We start from the raw sequence: 18,556 nt of genomic DNA, 5'->3' as shown, positions 1-18,556 counted from the left end.
TTCCTTCCTTCCTTCCTTCCTTCCTTCCTTCCTTCCTTCCTTCTCTCCTTCCTCTTTTTCTCTCTTTCTCTCTTTCTCTATTTCTTTCTTTCTTTCTTCTGTCTGCTTTGAGACAGAGTTTGTTGCCCAGACTGGAGTACAATGGCTCACTACAACTTTCGCCTTCCTGGTTCAAGCAATTTTCTTGCCTCAGTAGCTAGGATTTCTCCCAAGTAGCTGGGATTACAGACATGTGCCACCACACCCAGCTAATTTTTGTATTTTTAGTAGAGACAGGGTTTCTCTATGTTGGTCAGGCTGGTCTCGAACTCCCAGCCTCATGTGATCTGCCCACCTTGGCCTCCCAAAGTGTTGGGATTACAGACATGAGCCACCGCACCCGGCCATTCCAGGGTTTTCTAGAATGTTTTTGTAAGATACGCATGTAGCGATCAGTAGAAATTTTTGGCAATATTCCTTCCTATGAATGTGTTTATGTAAATTATTTACACATATTAATTTTACTAGCTAATATCTCAATTCCCCAGTGTTTAAGATCCACTTAGAGCAAGGATCAGCATTAATGATGGCAGACATAAATCCATACTTTAGTCTTCATGATTATCTTGAATCTTCCAATTTTTGATAAACCTGATTAAATCTCACTTTTGATTGAGCGTTGTAGGGTGGCTGGCCCTTCACCATTTTCTTGTTTGTGCTGCCTTGAATTATTTTCATTTTTGCCAATTAAAAGTTTCTTCCCAGTAGTATTTTGAAGTCACTTGCTCATTTTGGTTAAAGTCAGATGATACAATCCTAAACTCTGTATCACTAGGCACCGATAAAAACACCAAGTTATCACAATACCCGGGAAGCAAAGGGAAGACAGAACCCACAGTGCAGTGGGGCTTCTGCTCTTCACTTCATGACCATTGGTGACTTGTGACTGGTATTTGGGATGAGTCTTAAAGATAAGTAATAAATAAGTACACTAGAAATTCTAAGATTTTTTTTTTTTTTTTTTGCCTTATGTACCCTGATTAGTAAATTTTCATTGGAATTAATTGGACTTTTGTACTGAGTTGGGCACGAAGGTGTTTTAATCCATGAAATCTTCCCTTTGGCTAAACAGGATTCATAGGGCATAATCAGAAAGAAACAAAAGCAAAAACCACTTGCTTCTTTTCACCCACTTTTAAACTTAACTCTTGGATCAGGTTTCCGCTGACATTTGGATGAAAGTTAAGGCAAGACCACAATTTTTTCAGGTGACTTTTAAAATTTGGGGGTTCACCTCTATTCTCCATACATAGTCTCTGCTCAGTAATCAATGTGTCCAGTTCAGTATATTACAACAAATATTTTATTTAAAGTGGAAACTTCACTCTTCCTCCAGATTTTCCTCTTTCCCCAAGTTACAATTTTACCATGCCTCCTCCATCTTGCTAACCTTGACCTCTGACTTCTTCAAGGCATAAGGTTTGGCCACAATGGAGAAGAGAGGAGGTAGAAGGATTCTTCCTTGATGAGTATTTTCTGATGATCTAGTATCAGTACTTTGCAGCCTTGGCAGATGTTTAATGCTAACCTTTTCTTACTGGCAACATTTATTTGGGGTATTTTTGGAGTTTTCCTTTTTCTCTGGGATTTCTTTGTGATTCCTTTGATGTAGGAAAATGCATCTTCAGCTGCTTGCCTGTCACTCATCCTTTGGACCCTTGGTACATGGCAGGGAGATTATTCCAGTTTCTTGTCTCTGGCATTGCCTCTCCTTCTGGGTCAGGATTGAAGGCAACCTCACCCAGTTTTCTCTTGCAGGTGGCCCACCTCTGATCTATGTGGAGGGGGCACATTCCTTTTACCCATGAACTAGGCAGTTACTTCCCAAATTGTAGCTCCTGCTCTGCTTCTGGGTTTTAGGCTGCCTCTCTTTAGATTTCTCTCTTTGAAAGTTTTCTTTGAGATTTCTCTGATGTGATTAGACACCAATTCTCCATGTTCCCCCAAGCTCCAGGAAACATTTGCCATGCTCTTTGAGTTGTCCTGTGGAAGCTTAAGGTGAGGGGCCTCTATACCCCATTCTGCCCATGGGAAGTTTAGAGGGTAGGAAGGAAGGCTCAGCACTGTCAGAGGCCACTCAAACTCTACTCCTAGTCCTGGCATCTTACTTTTCATGCTGTGATGTGCATAAGAAGTTAAGAATCCCCAAAAAGTGCATTTTGGTTGCCTGTTTTTATAAGTCCTATATGATAGTCATGCACCTGTGTTTGGAATATGGTAGCTATAGTTTTGGGGTTCAGTTGAAACTGAAATAGTTACATTTTAAAATTATGTTTAATTTGGATCTGATCCCCAAGAGATGTGCATCCCCCGTTACTGCCCACATTTTACAGATGAGGAAACTGAGGCACAGAGGGGGTTAATAACATGCCCAAGGTCACTCAGCTTTGAAGGTCTGCATTATTGGTGAGAAGTCTTATCTGGAGAAGCAGATTTGAGAGTTAAGCCTATATGAGATTATCCAGGTGACTCAGGTTTAAGAGGCAAATATTGTGGGTTAACTTCCCAGATCCGATCATCAGCCTAGTTTCTTAGGGACCTGGGCGGAGAGAGGGAGGAGGCATTCCCTTCTACCTCCGGCCCAAAATATGGGTCATGGCCCAGCAATCCATGCAGAAAGCTCCGGAGGATGAGCTTGGTAGCAGCGCTGCTGGAAGGTTATTCTCTCTCATCTCCTCCTCCTGAGTGTGTGCCTCGGATGTAAATAATTTACAATAGCAACAATTAGAGAATGCACTCTGTGTGGGATGAACCCAATTCCCTTAATAACACTGCAGGCTTATATATAGCACAGTTCAGCCAAGGGCCCCACGTGCTCGCCACGCCACAGGCAGTGTCGGCAGTTCTGGGTAGACCAGAGCCCTATGTAGCAAGGGGCCTGTGACTCATCAAAGGTCGCAGGAGGTCAAGGGCAGCGCTCAGAATAGAACCAGCCTCCCTTTCACAAGCTCTAAACTCCAGTGGCAGGAAATTCCCTTTGTGAATCTTTTGGAAGAACAACAGTTCTGAAATGCATAGTGATAGATCTTTAAGACTGTTGCTAGGGCATGGGGATTGGGAGATGTGGCCCCTGAGCATGGAAATTTATATTTCCACTGTATTTACTGTTAATTTGTTGATTTTGGAGGCAAGAGGCAAGAGGAGACTGGCTCAACCCAATGACTCTAAGGGAGAATAAGTTGGGTTCTACACTGTTGGTAAAAATGTGGAGATGGATGAATGACCTTCTGGAGCAGTGTCATAGAGTATGAGGGTTCATCCTGGCCCCTGCTGCCCAATAGAAGTAGAATACCAGCCACATATGTAATTTTAAAGTTTCTAGCAACCACCTTAATTTTTTATTTAATCCAATATTTCCCAGATCATAATATTTCAACATGTAATCAGTATAAAACATTAGTGGGCTATTTAAAATTCTATTGGCCAGGCATGGTGGCTCACACCTTTAATCCCAGAACTTTGGGAGGCCAAGGTGGGAGGATGGCTTGAGCTTCCCAAAAATAATAAAATTAGTCTCTACAAAAAATAATAAAATTAGCCAGACATGGTGGCTTGTGCTTGTAGTCCCAGCTAGTCAGGAGGCTGATGCAGGAGGATCACTTGAGCTGGGGAGGTCAATGCTGCAGTGAGCTGTATTTGTGCCACTGCACTCTAGCCTGGGAAATAGAGTGAGACCTTGTCTCAAAACACTAAAAATAAATTAATTGATTAAAATAAATAAATTCCATTATTCTTGCTAAGTCTTTGAAATGCTGGTGTGTATTTTTGTGAATAGCACACTTCCATTTGGACTAGCCATATTGAAAGCTCTTGATAGACACATGTGGTCAGGGGCTCCAAAATTGGGCATCACAGCCTCCAGTTCTTTCTTTTTTTTTTTGAGGCGGAGTCTCGCTCTGTCCCCGGGCTGGAGTGCAGTGGCCGGATCTCAGCTCACTGCAAGCTCCGCCTCCCGGGTTCAGGCCATTCTCCTGCCTCAGCCTCCCGAGGAGCTGGGACCACAGGCGCCCGCCATGTCGCCCGGCTAGTTTTTGTATTTTTAGTAGAGACGGGGTTTCACCGTGTTAGCCAGGATGGTCTCGATCTCCTGACCTCGTGATCCGCCCGTCTCGGCCTCCCAAAGTGCTGGGATTACAGGCTTGAGCCACCGCGCCCGGCCTTAGCCTCCAGTTCTAAATCTGCTGTTTGCCAACTTTGTGGTATGAGGCCAGTTACTTTGCCTTTCTGAACCTTAGTTTCCCCTCCTCACCATGTATAAAATGGGTACCATAACCCCTCCCTCTCCTGGTATTTCCACAGGTCACATATGTAAAGCAATAAGTGCAGTTTCTGACAGATAGTAAATGTCCACTTAATGTATGATTTCTTCCTCAAAATGACTTTCACAGCAACTGAAGTATAAGCTCCCTGTGGGAGATGGAAATGCAACCTGACTTCCGATTATAGTCAAGCATTGAACCCACCCTGTCCCTGTCTCTTTTCCTTTCTTCCACTGACATTGCTTTTCCCTGCGGCATCTCCACCAGTCATCTCTTTACTTTCTTTAGGTCTCTACCTGGAAGCCCCTTTATCAGAGATGCTTTTCCTGAGCACCCTTGCATAGAAAGCAGCACCTCCACTCTCAGACCTCTGACCTGCTTTGGTTTTGTTCAGAGCACTCTGCACCCACCAGATGTAGAGTCAGTGCCCATTTGTTTCCTCCCCTCTCCCCACTAACCAAAAATAAGCTCTTTGAGGGCCCTGGCTGTTCTGTCCACTATTGAATGTCTATCTTCTAGAAGAGTACCTGACACATAATAGTTGTTCAATATGGTAATGAATGAATAGATGAATTTATTGAACATCCACAATGCCTTTTGACCTTAGCAGATAGTACAGAAATGAAATCCACAGTTCATTTGATGAGAGGGAGACAGAGTGAGAGATGGATGATCAGCTGCCTCAGGGCTCTGGTTCTCCCTAAGCTCTCTGCCACCTGGTGTGCTATCCCCAGCACACACCTCATCACTCTCCTGCCTTCTCCCACCCACCCAAGGCTTTTGTAGGCTGTCTGTTCTGCTGTAATTTCCTTTTCCCCATGTGTGCTTAATAAAACTGTACATGCTATTTGAAACCCTTCTCAAGTACTATTTCCCTCTTCTATGGGGTTCTCTCAGTGCCCTTGCTGAAAACAGTTTCTCTGGCCTCCATTCCTCCACTGGACTTCTTTTCTTTATTATAGTATTTATGGCAGCATATTTCATATTAGAATTGTTCATACTTGGATGTGACTCCCCCATTATATTTTGAATCTCTGGAGAGCAGGATGTAATTTCAGCTGGAATGAGATGGGGCTGGCGAATGCTGGAGATTGTACAGAGTGTGTAATGAGATATTCACAGGTTAGAATCCCAAGTCTGACACTTGGGAGTTGTGAGCTTGAGAAAGTTATTCAATGTCTATGAGTCCTAAGGTGCTCATTTGTTAAACTGGATAACTGTACCCATTTTGTGGAATACATCTTTATTTGTAGCTGCTCTGGACTGTATGCTTTGGCAACTACCAAGAAAACAAACCATTTTAAAGCCAGCATATAGTAGATGCTCAATAAATACCGATAATGTGACTCTCATATTATCTCGAGTCTCCAGCACAGTTGGTGCTAATATGGTCTTATTTACGCAATAAGAGTCACTCCCTGCCATCATAACAAATATATATATATGGGTAACATATGTACTCCTCCTTGTTCCAGACCAACAAAATACCCATTTCCATTAATAGAGTCAAGGACTCTATAGAACGTTTCATTTTCATTTCTGGTGCTCTGCGGATTACTGTGATGTTCTAAATCAACAGAGATATATTCTGACTTGAAACATTCATCTCTACCTGAGGAAATGTAGATTGTATTACAGACCCTAAGAACAAAGCAGGTTGAAACACAGCCATACATGCCCAGTGCCTGGCCAAGGTAATGTGGCAGAATGAGAAGAACTCTTAACTGAGAACTAGAAGATAGGAGTCTAGCCGAATTTGCCACTCAGGTTATGATCTGTAAAAAGGAGTTGGATTAGAGCAGGGTTTCTCAACATTTGCATCATTGACATGTGGGGTCCCGTATTCTTTGTTGTGGGGGCTGTCTTGTGCAGTGTAAGATGTTTAGCAGCATCCCTGGCCTCCACCCACCAGATGCCAGCAGCATCCCCTCAGTTGTGACGATCAAAGATATTCCCTGGGGAGCAAAAGGTCCACCCTTGGGAAGTACTGAGTTAAATCTTTCAAATTTCAGCTAATTCTGGGACTATAGGCTGAGATCTCACTCTCCTACACACACACACAAACACACACACACACACACATCCACATTTCTCTTCCATGTATGACCTTGTTCCACTTTTGAGAGCTGCAGCGTTCTGAGTCTTGTTTCTTTGCAAACAGTCTAACAGCTAAGCCTTCTCTCACAGGCTCCCACCTTGCACCAGTTTACAATAGAAGGCATGTAGAAGGGCTGTGTGGGTGACACGCTGTGAATTCAGTGTGTTGTATCACTACCAGGATCTCCCAACAATCGCCTTCATCCCCTGCTTGCCACTTGGGGGCTCTGGCAGACAGTTTGGCAGTTGTAGTTGTTACTGTTCTGCACTCAATATGTACGGCTTTGTTTTAGGCTCTGAACAAGACCTCAGGCCACAGCTTTTGCCAGCTCACTCTGCTCACGTACCTTTCTCCTTTGCCCCTGACAGCTGAGACTTGCAGTGACAAGCAAATTTTTATAGCAGCTCATGATAAAACAGTGCAATGGGCAACAGAGAGAAATAACCAACTGGGCAAGAAATCACATCTCTCTTTAAAATTTTTTTTTCTCTTTCTTAGCTTTGCTTTATCTTTCATATTCAGCTGGAAAAGTAGACAAATGAGGTGTCATATTTAATCATGTGTATAGATGGGTTTACAGTTGACAAATTGTTTGTGTCGTTACCACATTTTCACATGGAAAACATAAAAATCTGAGGTCTGGAGAGAAGACATGACTGTCCAGAGTCATGCAGCTGAGCGAGAGTAGCCATAGTTTTCTAAAGATTATTTCCAGTTAAAGGCTTACAGCCCAAGGAACAAGACAGACATAGAAACAATTACAGGCATATCGCAGAGATATTGTAGGTTGTGTTCCAGATGACCACAATAAAGCAAATATTGCAATAAATGGAATCACCCCAAGTTTTTGGCCTCCCAGTGCATATTAAACTTATGTTTACAGTATCCTGTAGCCTATTAAGTGTAGGATAGCAGTGTGTCTCAGAAAACAATGTATATGCCTTTATTAAAAACACTTTATTACTGAAATAAAAGGCTAATGATCATCTGAAATTTCAGTGAATTAAAATCTTTTTGCTGGCATAAGGTCTTGCCTCAATGTTGTTGGCTTCTGAGTGATCAGGGTGGTCAGATTGCTGAAGGTTGGGAGGCTGTGGCAATTTCTTAAAATAAGACAACAATGAGATTTTCCACATCAATTGACTCTTTCTTTCATGAAATAATTTTGTAGAATGTGATGCTGTTTGATAGTATTTTATATAAAGTAGAACTGCTTTCATAACCAGAGTCAGTACTCTCAAATCCTGCCACTGTTTTATCAACGAAGTTTATGTAGTATTCTAAATCTTTTGTTGTCATTTCAACAGTGTTCATAGCATCTTCATCAAGAGTAGACTCCATCTCGAGATACTGCTTTCTTTGCTCATCCGTAAAGAGCAACTTGTCATCCGTTCAAGTTTCATCGTGAAATTGCAGCAATTCAGTCATATCCTCAGGATCTACTTCTAATTCTAGTTCTCTTGCTATTTCTGTCACATCTACAGTGATTTACTCCACTGAAGTCTTGAACCCCTCATGATCATTCATGAGGTTTGAAATCAACTTCTTCCAAATTCCTGTTACTGTTGATATTTTGACTTCTTCCCATGAATCACAAATGTTCTTAATGGCATCTAGAATGGTGACTCTTTTCCAGAAGGTTTCCAATTTACAATGCCCAGATCCATCAGAGGAATCCCTCTTTATGGCAGCTATAGCAATATAAAATGTATTTCTTTTTTCTTTTTTTTTTTTTTTTTTGAGACGGAGTGTCACTCTGTCGCCAGACTGGAGTGTAGTGGCACGATCTTGGTTCACTGCAACCTCTGCCTCCTGGGTTCAAGCGATTCTCCTGGCTCAGCCTCCCAAGTAGCTGTAACTGCAGGTGTGTGCCACCATGCCCAGCTAATTTTTGTATTTTTAGTAGAGACGGGGTTTCACCATGTTGGCCAGGATAGTCTCGATCTCTTAACCTCATGAAATGTATTTCTCAATAAAACTTGAAAGTCAAAATCATGCCTTGATCTATGGGCTGCAGAATGGATGTTGTTTCAGCAGGCATGAAAACACCATTAATCTCCTTGTATATCTCTATCAGAGCCCTTATGTGACTAGATGCGTTGTCAATGGGCAATGATATTGAAAGGAATCTTTTTTTTTTGCACAGTAGTTCTTGATAATGGCCTTAAAATACTCAGTAAACTATGTTGTAAACAAATGTGCTGTCATCCAGGCTTTAGATCACAAGCAGAGTAGATTTAACCTACTCTTAAGGACTCTAGGAGTTTTGGAATGGTAGGTGAGCATTGGCGTCAACTTAAAGTCATCTGCTGCATTAGCCCCTAATGAGAGACAGTCTGTCCTTTGAAGCTTTGAAGTCACGCACTGACTTCTCTCTAACTATGGAAATCATCGACATCTTCCAGTGTAAAGCTATTTTGTATACACTGAAAATAGGTTGTTGGCCGGGTGCGGTGGCTTACGTCTGTAATCCCAGCACTTTGGGAGGCTGAGGCGGGCAGATCACTTGAGGCCAGGAGTTCGAGACCAGCATGGCCAACATGGCAAAACCCTGTTTCTACTAAATGTACAAAAAATGAGCTGGGCATGGTGGCGTGCGCCTGTAATCTCAGCTACTGGGAAGCTGAGGCATGAGAATCGCTTGAACCCGAGAGGTGGAAGTTGCAGTGAGCCAAGATCGCACCACTGCGCTCCAGCCTAGGTGACAGAGCAAGACCCTGTCTCCAAAATAAGAAAGAAAATAGGTTGCTTACAGTAGCCATCTTCATCAATAATCGAGGCTAAATCTTCTGGATAACTTGCTGCACCTTCTCCATCAGCATTAGCTTCTTCACCTTGTACTTTTATGTTATAGAGATGGCTTCTTTCTTTAAACCCTAGGAAGCAACCTCTGCTAGCTTCAGACTTTTCTTCTGCAGCATTTTCACATCTCTCATCCTTCATGGAATTGAAGAGTTAGAACCTTACTCTGGATTAGACTTTGGCTTAAGGGAATGTTGTGGCTGATTTGACCTGCTACCCAGACCACTAAAATTCTCTTCATTCAACACGAGGCTGTTTTGCTTTCTTATCATTCATGTGTTCATTGGAACAGCACATCTAATTTCCTTGAAGGACTTTTCCTTTGCATTCACAACGTGGCTAACTGGTGCAAGAGCCCTAGCTTCCACCCTGTCTTGCCTTTTGCCATGCCTTCTAGTTTTTGATTTACAGTGAGAGACGTAGGACTCTTCCTTTCACTTAAACAATTAGAGGTCATTGTAGGTTTACTAATTTTGGTATTATTGTTTCTCAGGGAGTAGGGAGGCCTGAGGAAAGGGAGAGAAAAGGAATACCTACTCAGTGGAGCAGTCAGAACACACACATTTATCGATAAAGTTTGCCATCTTATATGGGTCCAGTTCATGGTGCCCCCAAATAACTACAATAATAACATCACAGTTTGCTGACCACAGACCACCATAACAGATACAACAATAATAAAAAAGTGTGAAATATTTTGATAATTATCAAAATGTGACACCAAGACACGATGTGAACACATATTGTTGGAAAATTGGTGCTAACAGACTAGGTAGGCTGAGGGCTGCCACAAACCTTCGATTTGTAAAAACTTTAATATTTGCAAATCTCAATAAAGTGAAGTACAGTAAAATGAAGTATGCCTGTAAGCATTATACAAGATGATAAGGGCTAAAATGCAGTTATAGGAAATGAGCAACTATAGCTCAGAGGAGTAAACAAATAATACTTTTTTAAATGAATAAAAAAAGAAATTGACCTTTGAGGACATGACCTTGGCTGGCTGCTGAAGGATATAAACAGGGTTTGGCCAGGCAGTGGGGATCAGGTAAACAAAAACACTGTCTCATAGGGAATAAGTTGACATCAGTATTGACATTCATCATCATTATCCTCATCATCATACATGCTATTTATTGAGCACTTACTGTATGCCAGGCACAAGAGGGAGCAATTATGTCATTTAATTGTCATCTTGGTTCTGAGTGTAGGTGCTATTGTTAACCACATTTTGCAGATGAGGAAACTGAAAGTCAGAAAAGTTAAATACATGACCTGAAATACTACTGTTTCTAACAGATACAAACTGGATTTAAAGCTGCCTTTCAATATGGAGTAAAAGAAGCTCTGTTATAATAAGTAGGATGGGGTCACATACATTTAAGCGAGTAAGTAGTCTGACAAGGAGGGCAGATCATGAGGTCAGGAGTTCAAGACCAGCCTGCCAACATAGTGAAACCCCATCTCTATGAAAAATACAAAAATTAGCTGGGTGTGGTGGCACATGACTGTAGTCCCAGCTACTCAAGGGGCTGAGGCAAGATAATCACTTGAATCCTGGAGGTGGAGGTTGCAGTGAGCTGAGACTGTGCCATTGCCCTCTAGCCTGGGTGACAGAGTGAGATTCCGTCTCAAACAAAACAAAACAAAACAAAAAGTGTAAATTTTGTTTACAAAATTGGCATGACCCTGTGATTTCTGGTCTATTCTCTCCACAAGGAACCTCTCTACCAAAGCTAGCCCTTAGTCTTAAGCATTTCACCCTTGCAGCACCACGAGGCCATAATACCCCCTAATAAAAGAAGCATGTAAGACCCATGACAAAATGACCGCCTTCAATTTTCCTTTTGAACCCTGGGCAACCTTTGAGGCTGAGTCACCAAAAGACAAATTCTCTGGCCATATTTCTTTGGGTTTGGGAGACATTCCATTGAACATTGCAGAAGTGAACTGTAAGCAAGCTCCATGAACTCTTCATCTCTAAAATATTCAACCTAGATAGTCATGATAACAATCCATCACAAGACTTTGTGCATTCATCTGTTCATGCAAAAGCAAAATGTGTACTCAGTGGATACATGCCTGGTGAGAGAAGGAAAAGGAACTCTTGTTTATTGATACCTCTTTATGAGAGGCAGGTTGTTAGTGAAGATATTAACTGGTACAGTCACTTGAATTACGTCTCCATGTCTCATACTGGGTGTATGAGACTCTGTTTCTGCATTAATTCATTTTATTCATTTTTTCAACACATCTTCCTTGAGCATCTACGATGTGCCAAGTGCCAAGCTACAGGCTCGTAAGCTCACCCTGTTTTACTTAGGAGAAAACTGCATCCATAATAGACCAAACAGTTTGTATATGTTTAGACAATATGTGAACAGCAAAACAGGAACATGGGCCCAGATTTCCATAGATTCTATGTTTTTAAACAGAACTATACTGGGTTTTGTAAACTTTAAAGCACTTTACTGACATAAGGTATTATTATGAAGATATGTTAATCACATTTTTTCTTTTCCTGTGTCTTTCTCTGTCTTTTACTCCTCTCCCCCTCTCCTCTCTCTCTTTTGGTTTCTCTTTTTTTCTCTTTTTTTATTCTTTCTTCTATAGGACTCCACAGAATGGAGCAAGAATGAGAGGAAAAAGGCCGGCAGAAAAGCATGAACTGGAGGTTTGTTGAGCTCCTCTACTTCCTGTTTATATGGGGCCGTATCTCAGTGCAGCCCTCCCACCAGGAACCAGCTGGGACAGACCAACATGTCTCCAAGGAATTTGATTGGCTCATTTCAGACAGGGGGCCTTTCCACCACTCCAGGAGCTACCTATCCTTTGTGGAAAGACACCGGCAAGGATTTACAACCAGATATAAAATATACAGGTAAGACCTGGGCTAAATAGCTCTTGCCTTACATTCGTATTGTGCTTTGTGGAGTCAGGCATTGATTGGTGCAACCCTTGCTGTGTGCAGAAGTGTCTGGGTCAAGGGTCTGTGCTCCTTCCACAAGCTGTTTTTGATTTAAATTTTTTTTTTCTTTGCAGAAGATATTAGCAATGACAAGGAGATGATCAAATAATTAATATTTATTGAGTACTTATTTATATGCTGGGCAGGGATCTTAATACTTATTATACCTTATCTCATTTAAACCTTCTAATAACCATCAGATAAAGGTTTTGATTGTTTTTCCCACTTTACAAATTAGGTCATCAAGCCTCAGCTAGGTTGAATTGCATGTCTAATGTCATACAGTTAGAAGTGGTCAGACTGGGATTCAGAATCTGGTTTATCTGCATCCATATCATAATTTTAGTCAGCCACATCAAGTATAAGTAGCGTTGTTTTGAAAACGCTGCTGATGTACCTAATATCCTACCCAAATACATTCAAACATTTGGAAAAAAAAGAAACCTTTTCTTGAGCAGGTCTGTACTGGTTCTTGGACCATTGACATTCTACTCATCCAAAAAAAGACTTAGCCCAAATTTTTCCTCTTTGAAACTATTTTAGAGTTTTCACATTCCACTTAACTGCCACATCTTTGATATATCCACAGCTCTGTACACTGACACCTCTTTAATTTAAAATCATTTGGAATTAGAGTGCATTCTTGTGTATTTTTCACACCTAACTGGAAACTCTTTGAGGGAATGACTTGTACAGAATTCATTTCTAGATCCCCAGAGTGATTTTTGCTCTGCCTTGTTACCATAAACACACAGTGAATGCTGTGGACTTCAATGAATAAGAGAATGCAAAGAACTCTCTCAGGTGTAGTTACGTGTGGTCTTAGGAGGTTAACTAGTTATAATATCACATGGTGGTGGCTACAATGCAGTTTTATGAAGGGAACTCTGGTCCATGTTAGATAATCCATATGTGTTGGTTATTGCTGTTGAAATAAGAGGTACCCCGAATGGAACCACAGATTCAGAATATTCAACAGTAGCATCCTTTTAGTGAGCACTTATCATGTGCCATGAATGGAGGATGTTCAATCCTCATAACCTCCTCTATGATATGGGCAGTGGCTTCTACAGATGGGAAAATCAGGACTTTGGAGGTTGAGTGTGTTGCTATAAGTCATCCATCCAGTAAGGTGTGGAACTAGGCTCTACACACTGATTTAGCTGACCCCAGTGCTTTCCTTCCAATCATTCTGTTGGCTGCCTCCCCGGTATTGCTTCCAAATGCGGAGTGTTGCAGAGCTCTAAGAAACTTTTTCCAAAAATTTTTCTTTGCAATCATTTGTATACATCTGGGGGGTTGTTTTAGACATGTTGAGAAGTAAAAGATTGCTATGAGAATGGGGGATTAAGACCTCTGGATACTGATTTCAGTTCTTCATGCACTTGTCTTGTGACACTAGGTAAGCTCCCTCATCTTTTGCATTCTACTGTCCTCATTTATCAAATGATAGGGCTGATGTAGATCAGCAGTTTTCAACCTATGTTATTCAAAAATCTGAGGATTGATTAAAGTAGCCATAGAAACCATTGCAATGTGGGGAGCGTAGCAAAGAGATGACCAGGCAGGATTCTGAACCCTACACCTCCCTTATACTAGAGAAGGTTTATATCTGCGTTTGTGTTAAGATTTCATGTATGGTTTACTTTGGATTCTACTCCTAAAACAAAGTTTGCAATCATCCAATAAGTTGTTTTCTAAGGTCCTGTCTAGCTCCAAAATTACATTTAATATTTAACCGAAGTCAAATGGCTAATTAAATGACGGAGTTCAACCCAGAAGTTAGGCCCCTAGTCATCTAGTTATTCATTCCTTCTTTTATTTAATCCTCAAATAATTATTAAGCACCAGCTACAGATTCAACACTATGTTTAGGGCAGAAGATACAATGATGAATAAAATAAATATAATAGTTGCTGTTATAGGAAAGACTGACATTAATTAAACACATGCATATTTCTATGTATAATAAGTGCTATAAAGAAAAATGTGCAGGATGGGTATAACTGGGAAATCATAAATACCACAAACATTGATTTGGCACCTACAATGTCCAAGGATTAGGCGGAACTCTTGTCATAATGTGCACGTGAACCCATATGCAAATGTGCACCCAGAGACATGTGCTCATCCAGATGCTGATCAGAGCAAAAGCCAACTAGGACATGATCATTGGGGCAATTGTGAATTGATACTTTTTCCTTCCTGTATGCCACTTTGTTGAAACACTGACGTTTCCACAAAGCATGTCCATAGGCAATTTCCATTGTGCCTGTCTTCCTGTATGCTAGCATGGACACAGCACATTACAAACTTGACATTTTCATCATAAAAAAGAGAAAGGCCTGACTACCATAGTGCTACATTTTTTGATGCTAGAGAGCCAGCCTTACTGATCTGCCGAGACTTCAAGCTTCCACCGGTTCCCTCCTCCCCAGAATCCTGGCTGGAACCCAGGGTGATTGGGATGCTTCAGAAAGAAACTGGGAAGAAGCTTTCTCTCCTTATTTAACTAGGTTAAGGCCATCTTCTTTCTCCTGCCTTTGCACACAGAGGCTGGCTTCTGCTCATAGAATCATGGTCAAGTCACTGCTAGTGACAACAATGAGAACCTGTTTAATTAAAACCCAGCAGAAACATCTTCTCGTGTTGCTTTACAAGCCAAGCAACAGTGTGCACATGTGCATTCGTTTGAGTGCATGATGTAAATGCTCTGTCACTCACGAACTTGAGTTGCCACTTGAAGGCTTGGGGGAGTTTTCTGCTCTTGAATCTGCCAGGGTGCAGTGGGAGCACTTTTGACCTCAGAGTCAGGGAACTCAGGTGCTGATCCAGCTCTCCTATCTCCTGGTTGTGTAATTTTGGTCAACTAATGGAACTCCTTTGAACCTTTGGTTCTTCTTCTGTAAAATGGGAGTGCTAGCCGAAGGGTCTCCAAGGTCCTTCTTACTTCTGAAATTTCATGATTCTGTGAAATATTGTCATTTGAAAACACAGCATGTGGTAGTGGAAAGGATTTTGGGTCTGGAGTCTAGAGATTCAGGTTTTGTTCATTCTGTAACCTCTTTCCAGCTTTCTCATCCTGGGCAAATTCATGCATGCAGCATTCACTCACGCATACATTTATTGTTTTGGAGTTGAACACCCATCATTATCCATAAATTGTACTATTATTTGCTAATATAGAGATGACCAAAAAAAACCCAATAGATTACACACATATATCCTCCTACCCCCACATAACCCACACCCCCTCCTCCACCCAGCTCAGAGTTAGGAGTGAAGGATAGAGGGCATAAAAAGTGAATAATCAAAGAGTGATCTTTCTATAGATAGAAATGACCACTCAGATATTCAATTTCCTCCTCTGTAGAAAGGGATAATGATGTCTGCCGTACCTACTAGGTCAATGAGATACAGTTTGTGTGAGAGTGCCTTGTAAAATTTAAGTTATCTTATGCCTGAATTTTTTTCATTAGAGTTCTAAATCATCATTCTAACAAAGTAATTTATTTTCACTTTCTGTTAAGACTATACATATATTAGTCGTTAACTCCTCATAGCCACATTCTGAAGGGAAATACTATTATTGTTGCATGTCACAAATGAGAAAGGCACTAAGAGTACATTGTTCACATTACACAACTGGAAAGTGGCACAGCTGGGATTCAAAAGCTGGTTTCTGGGACTTCCCAACATGGGTCCTTAACTCTATGCTGTCATGACTCTCCCTGGTTCTTAGTTACCTGATTTATTACCAAATGCCAACAGGCTTCTTTTGACCATGGGCAAGTTTCAACCTCTCTGAGACTCAGTTTTCCCATCTATGAAACTGAGATGATGTTAAATGCCTCATGCAATTGGGATGAGAAATAACTTATATTTCAAATATATAGAGCTTAGAATTTTCCAGGAGCTTCACAAAGACATGTCAGAATGGTGGTTCCCTCTTCCACTTCAGAAGTTGGTTGTTTACTAGGAATTATTTTTTTATTCTCATGGTAATTTCAAAGTCAGTTAGTCCAAAGATTTTCCTGTGTTTCCAATGCCTTTTGTGTTTTATTTTTTAATTTTTTCCTAACTGTGAGATCATCGGTAGGTGCTGTAAATTTAGCAATTATTTCTCAGATGGTTTTAGTAGGATAGTTATGGTACTCTTTGGATCTGAAGAGTCAGGGAAAAGGGGATGTTCTGGTAATGGTGGTCACTATGTCACAAGTGGTGGTTCCATATTGAGTGGCTGTCCCTGCTGGTTGCAGAACAAGTGGTTTGTGGCTTACGTTGCATCTCCCTTTGAGCTCTAAATATATACGTGAAAGTTGAGCATAAATCAAATCTTGGTAAGCCAAGTCTAATTGCCTGGCTGTGTTGCATATTTATTTCAGAGTTGTATAGATCTCAGCCCTCCTCCGCTGTCCTGGTAATTCCTTCTTGCGTTTCACAAAAATAACAGGTTTTGTGGTAAAGCTACTTGGCTAAATGGATGCTGCTGGGGATGGATGAATGGTTCTACTAAGATGAATGAGATGTGGTCTGTATACAGCAGTCATTCAAGAGTATAGATTAGGCATCTAGATGTGCCAGATATTGTATACGGGGAGTTTATCTTGTGAGGAACAGGATTCCTGCCCTCAAGGAGCTTCCAGACAAGTGGAGTTTAGAGAGAAGCCCACCCTTGCCCCACTCCAGGGGCTTGTGTTTCAACTTGAAAGAAGACTTCAGCCTTTTGATTCCAGGTATAATCTTGAAATCATGCAGTACAAGAACTAGATTTCTATTAGTATGGCATAAATTAGTGGAAACCAGCATTTCTTAATTATGTTACAGAGAACTATAGTTCAATGTAATATTAAAAGATGTTTTCTGGAAAAAAAGAACACCCATTTGTTTTTCCATGATGACTCCCATAGTCAAAGAAGCAATAGTCATCACAACAGTGACAAGTTAATTGTTAACATTGAAATCTTAAGTGGTTAGCATTGCACTTTATCTGGCGTAAAAATTATTCCAACTGATCCTTACAATCATCCTGTGCAGTAGGTATTGCTATTATCTCTGTATTTGTACAGCTTGTACGTGGTAAAATAGTTAATTTGTGATAGAGTAGGACCTGTCACAGGCAAGTGTGATTCTAGAGGCTGCATCCTTGACCTTGCCCAGCTGCCTCCCAAATGATATAGACCTGTATATGGAAAACCCAGAGTTACACAGGCCTCCTTATCACAGACCTTTATTAATATTAGACTATTTAACAGTATTTAGCCATACCTTTTTAACGATACAACCTCTTTTTCTCAACGGAATTGAAATTCTGATGAGCAGGCTCAGGGAACTGTGGGCTCTGCCTAAATTTGACAGCTTGGGTGTTGTGTCTTTGGATTCCAACCTACGTCAGAGCACACTAAAAGGGATACCTCTTTGTTTTGAATAAATGGTTAACTGGATGAGGAAGCCAATCTTCCTGTTAAGCTTTTGCTTTGAGTTATTTGGTCTAAATCTACCTCCTGGTTTATGATGGAAAAAAATGAGCAGTTTCAGTTTTCTCATCACAAACCTTTTGTTCTTCCTTCCCCTTTTCATTTCAAATTCCCAAGTTTGGCATTCCCCCTGTGGTATAGATATACAAACCTCAACAGAGGGCAGAACTACAGTTGAGTTAGGTACAATTTTGATTCAATATGCAAATAAGCGGCTGGATATTAGAGTTACCTGCACAGTTAAAAATAACCAATGCTTGGATCTTTCTCCAGGTATTTAGATTTAACTAGTCTAGGAGAGACAGGAGCTAAAAAAAAAAAAATTATCGTCAGTCAGGGATAATTTTGCTTCCTACAGGGACACTTAGCAATTGTATTTGGGGAGATTTTTGGTGCCCAACTGGTGGTGGTGTTTGTTGGGGCTGCTTCTGGCATCTAGCGGCTAGTAAGCAGGGATCTGGGATGCTGCTAAATACCTTTCAATGCATAGGATAGCCTTCTCCAGCAAACAATTATCCAACATACTTTCAGTTGTGTAGAGGTTGAGAAATCCTGCACTAGTATTTCTGGGGAAGAAGAAAAAAAAGAGTGGTGGGAAGAATACTTGAATAAATGGTCTTAGATTTTGGTCTTCATGAGTTTGAATTGGGATGGCTTAAATATAGGTACCGTTGTAACGACTGGATTCCCAGAGTATATGTCCATAGGATAAAATGGGGAAATAATCATCCATGTTTTTAGACATGGCCACAGACCAGGATGGCAGTTCAATGCGTGAAGAGAGGTGGATCCATTTTTGCTTTCTCCTGCATAGAGGAAGTGGTTAAGGGCAAACTAGTTCTCCAGTCAAAAAATATTCTTCCTTCTTCTGGAGATTCTAGTGCCTTTTTTTTTTTTTTTTTTTTTTTTTGAG

General features: G+C 41.0%; 1 protein-coding gene across 1 annotated transcript in view; it reads left to right on the top strand.

Annotated features, from left to right (window-relative positions):
- The window catches only part of BRINP1 (BMP/retinoic acid inducible neural specific 1), a 206,334-nt gene that overhangs the window by 46,260 nt on the left and 141,518 nt on the right, over positions 1-18,556 (top strand). The window contains exon 2 of the mRNA XM_017889683.1: positions 11,812-12,079. Within this exon, the coding sequence (XP_017745172.1) occupies positions 11,862-12,079 (218 nt within the window). The 5' untranslated portion in view covers positions 11,812-11,861. The remainder of the gene's footprint in view (positions 1-11,811; positions 12,080-18,556) is intronic.

This window comes from Rhinopithecus bieti, unplaced genomic scaffold (genome assembly GCF_001698545.2).
Source record: "Rhinopithecus bieti isolate Rb0 unplaced genomic scaffold, ASM169854v2 scaffold_19276, whole genome shotgun sequence".
In the NCBI taxonomy this organism is placed as follows: domain Eukaryota; kingdom Metazoa; phylum Chordata; class Mammalia; order Primates; family Cercopithecidae; genus Rhinopithecus; species Rhinopithecus bieti.
Note: the sequence above shows the minus strand (reverse complement) of the source record. Positions and strands in the feature narration are given on the sequence as shown.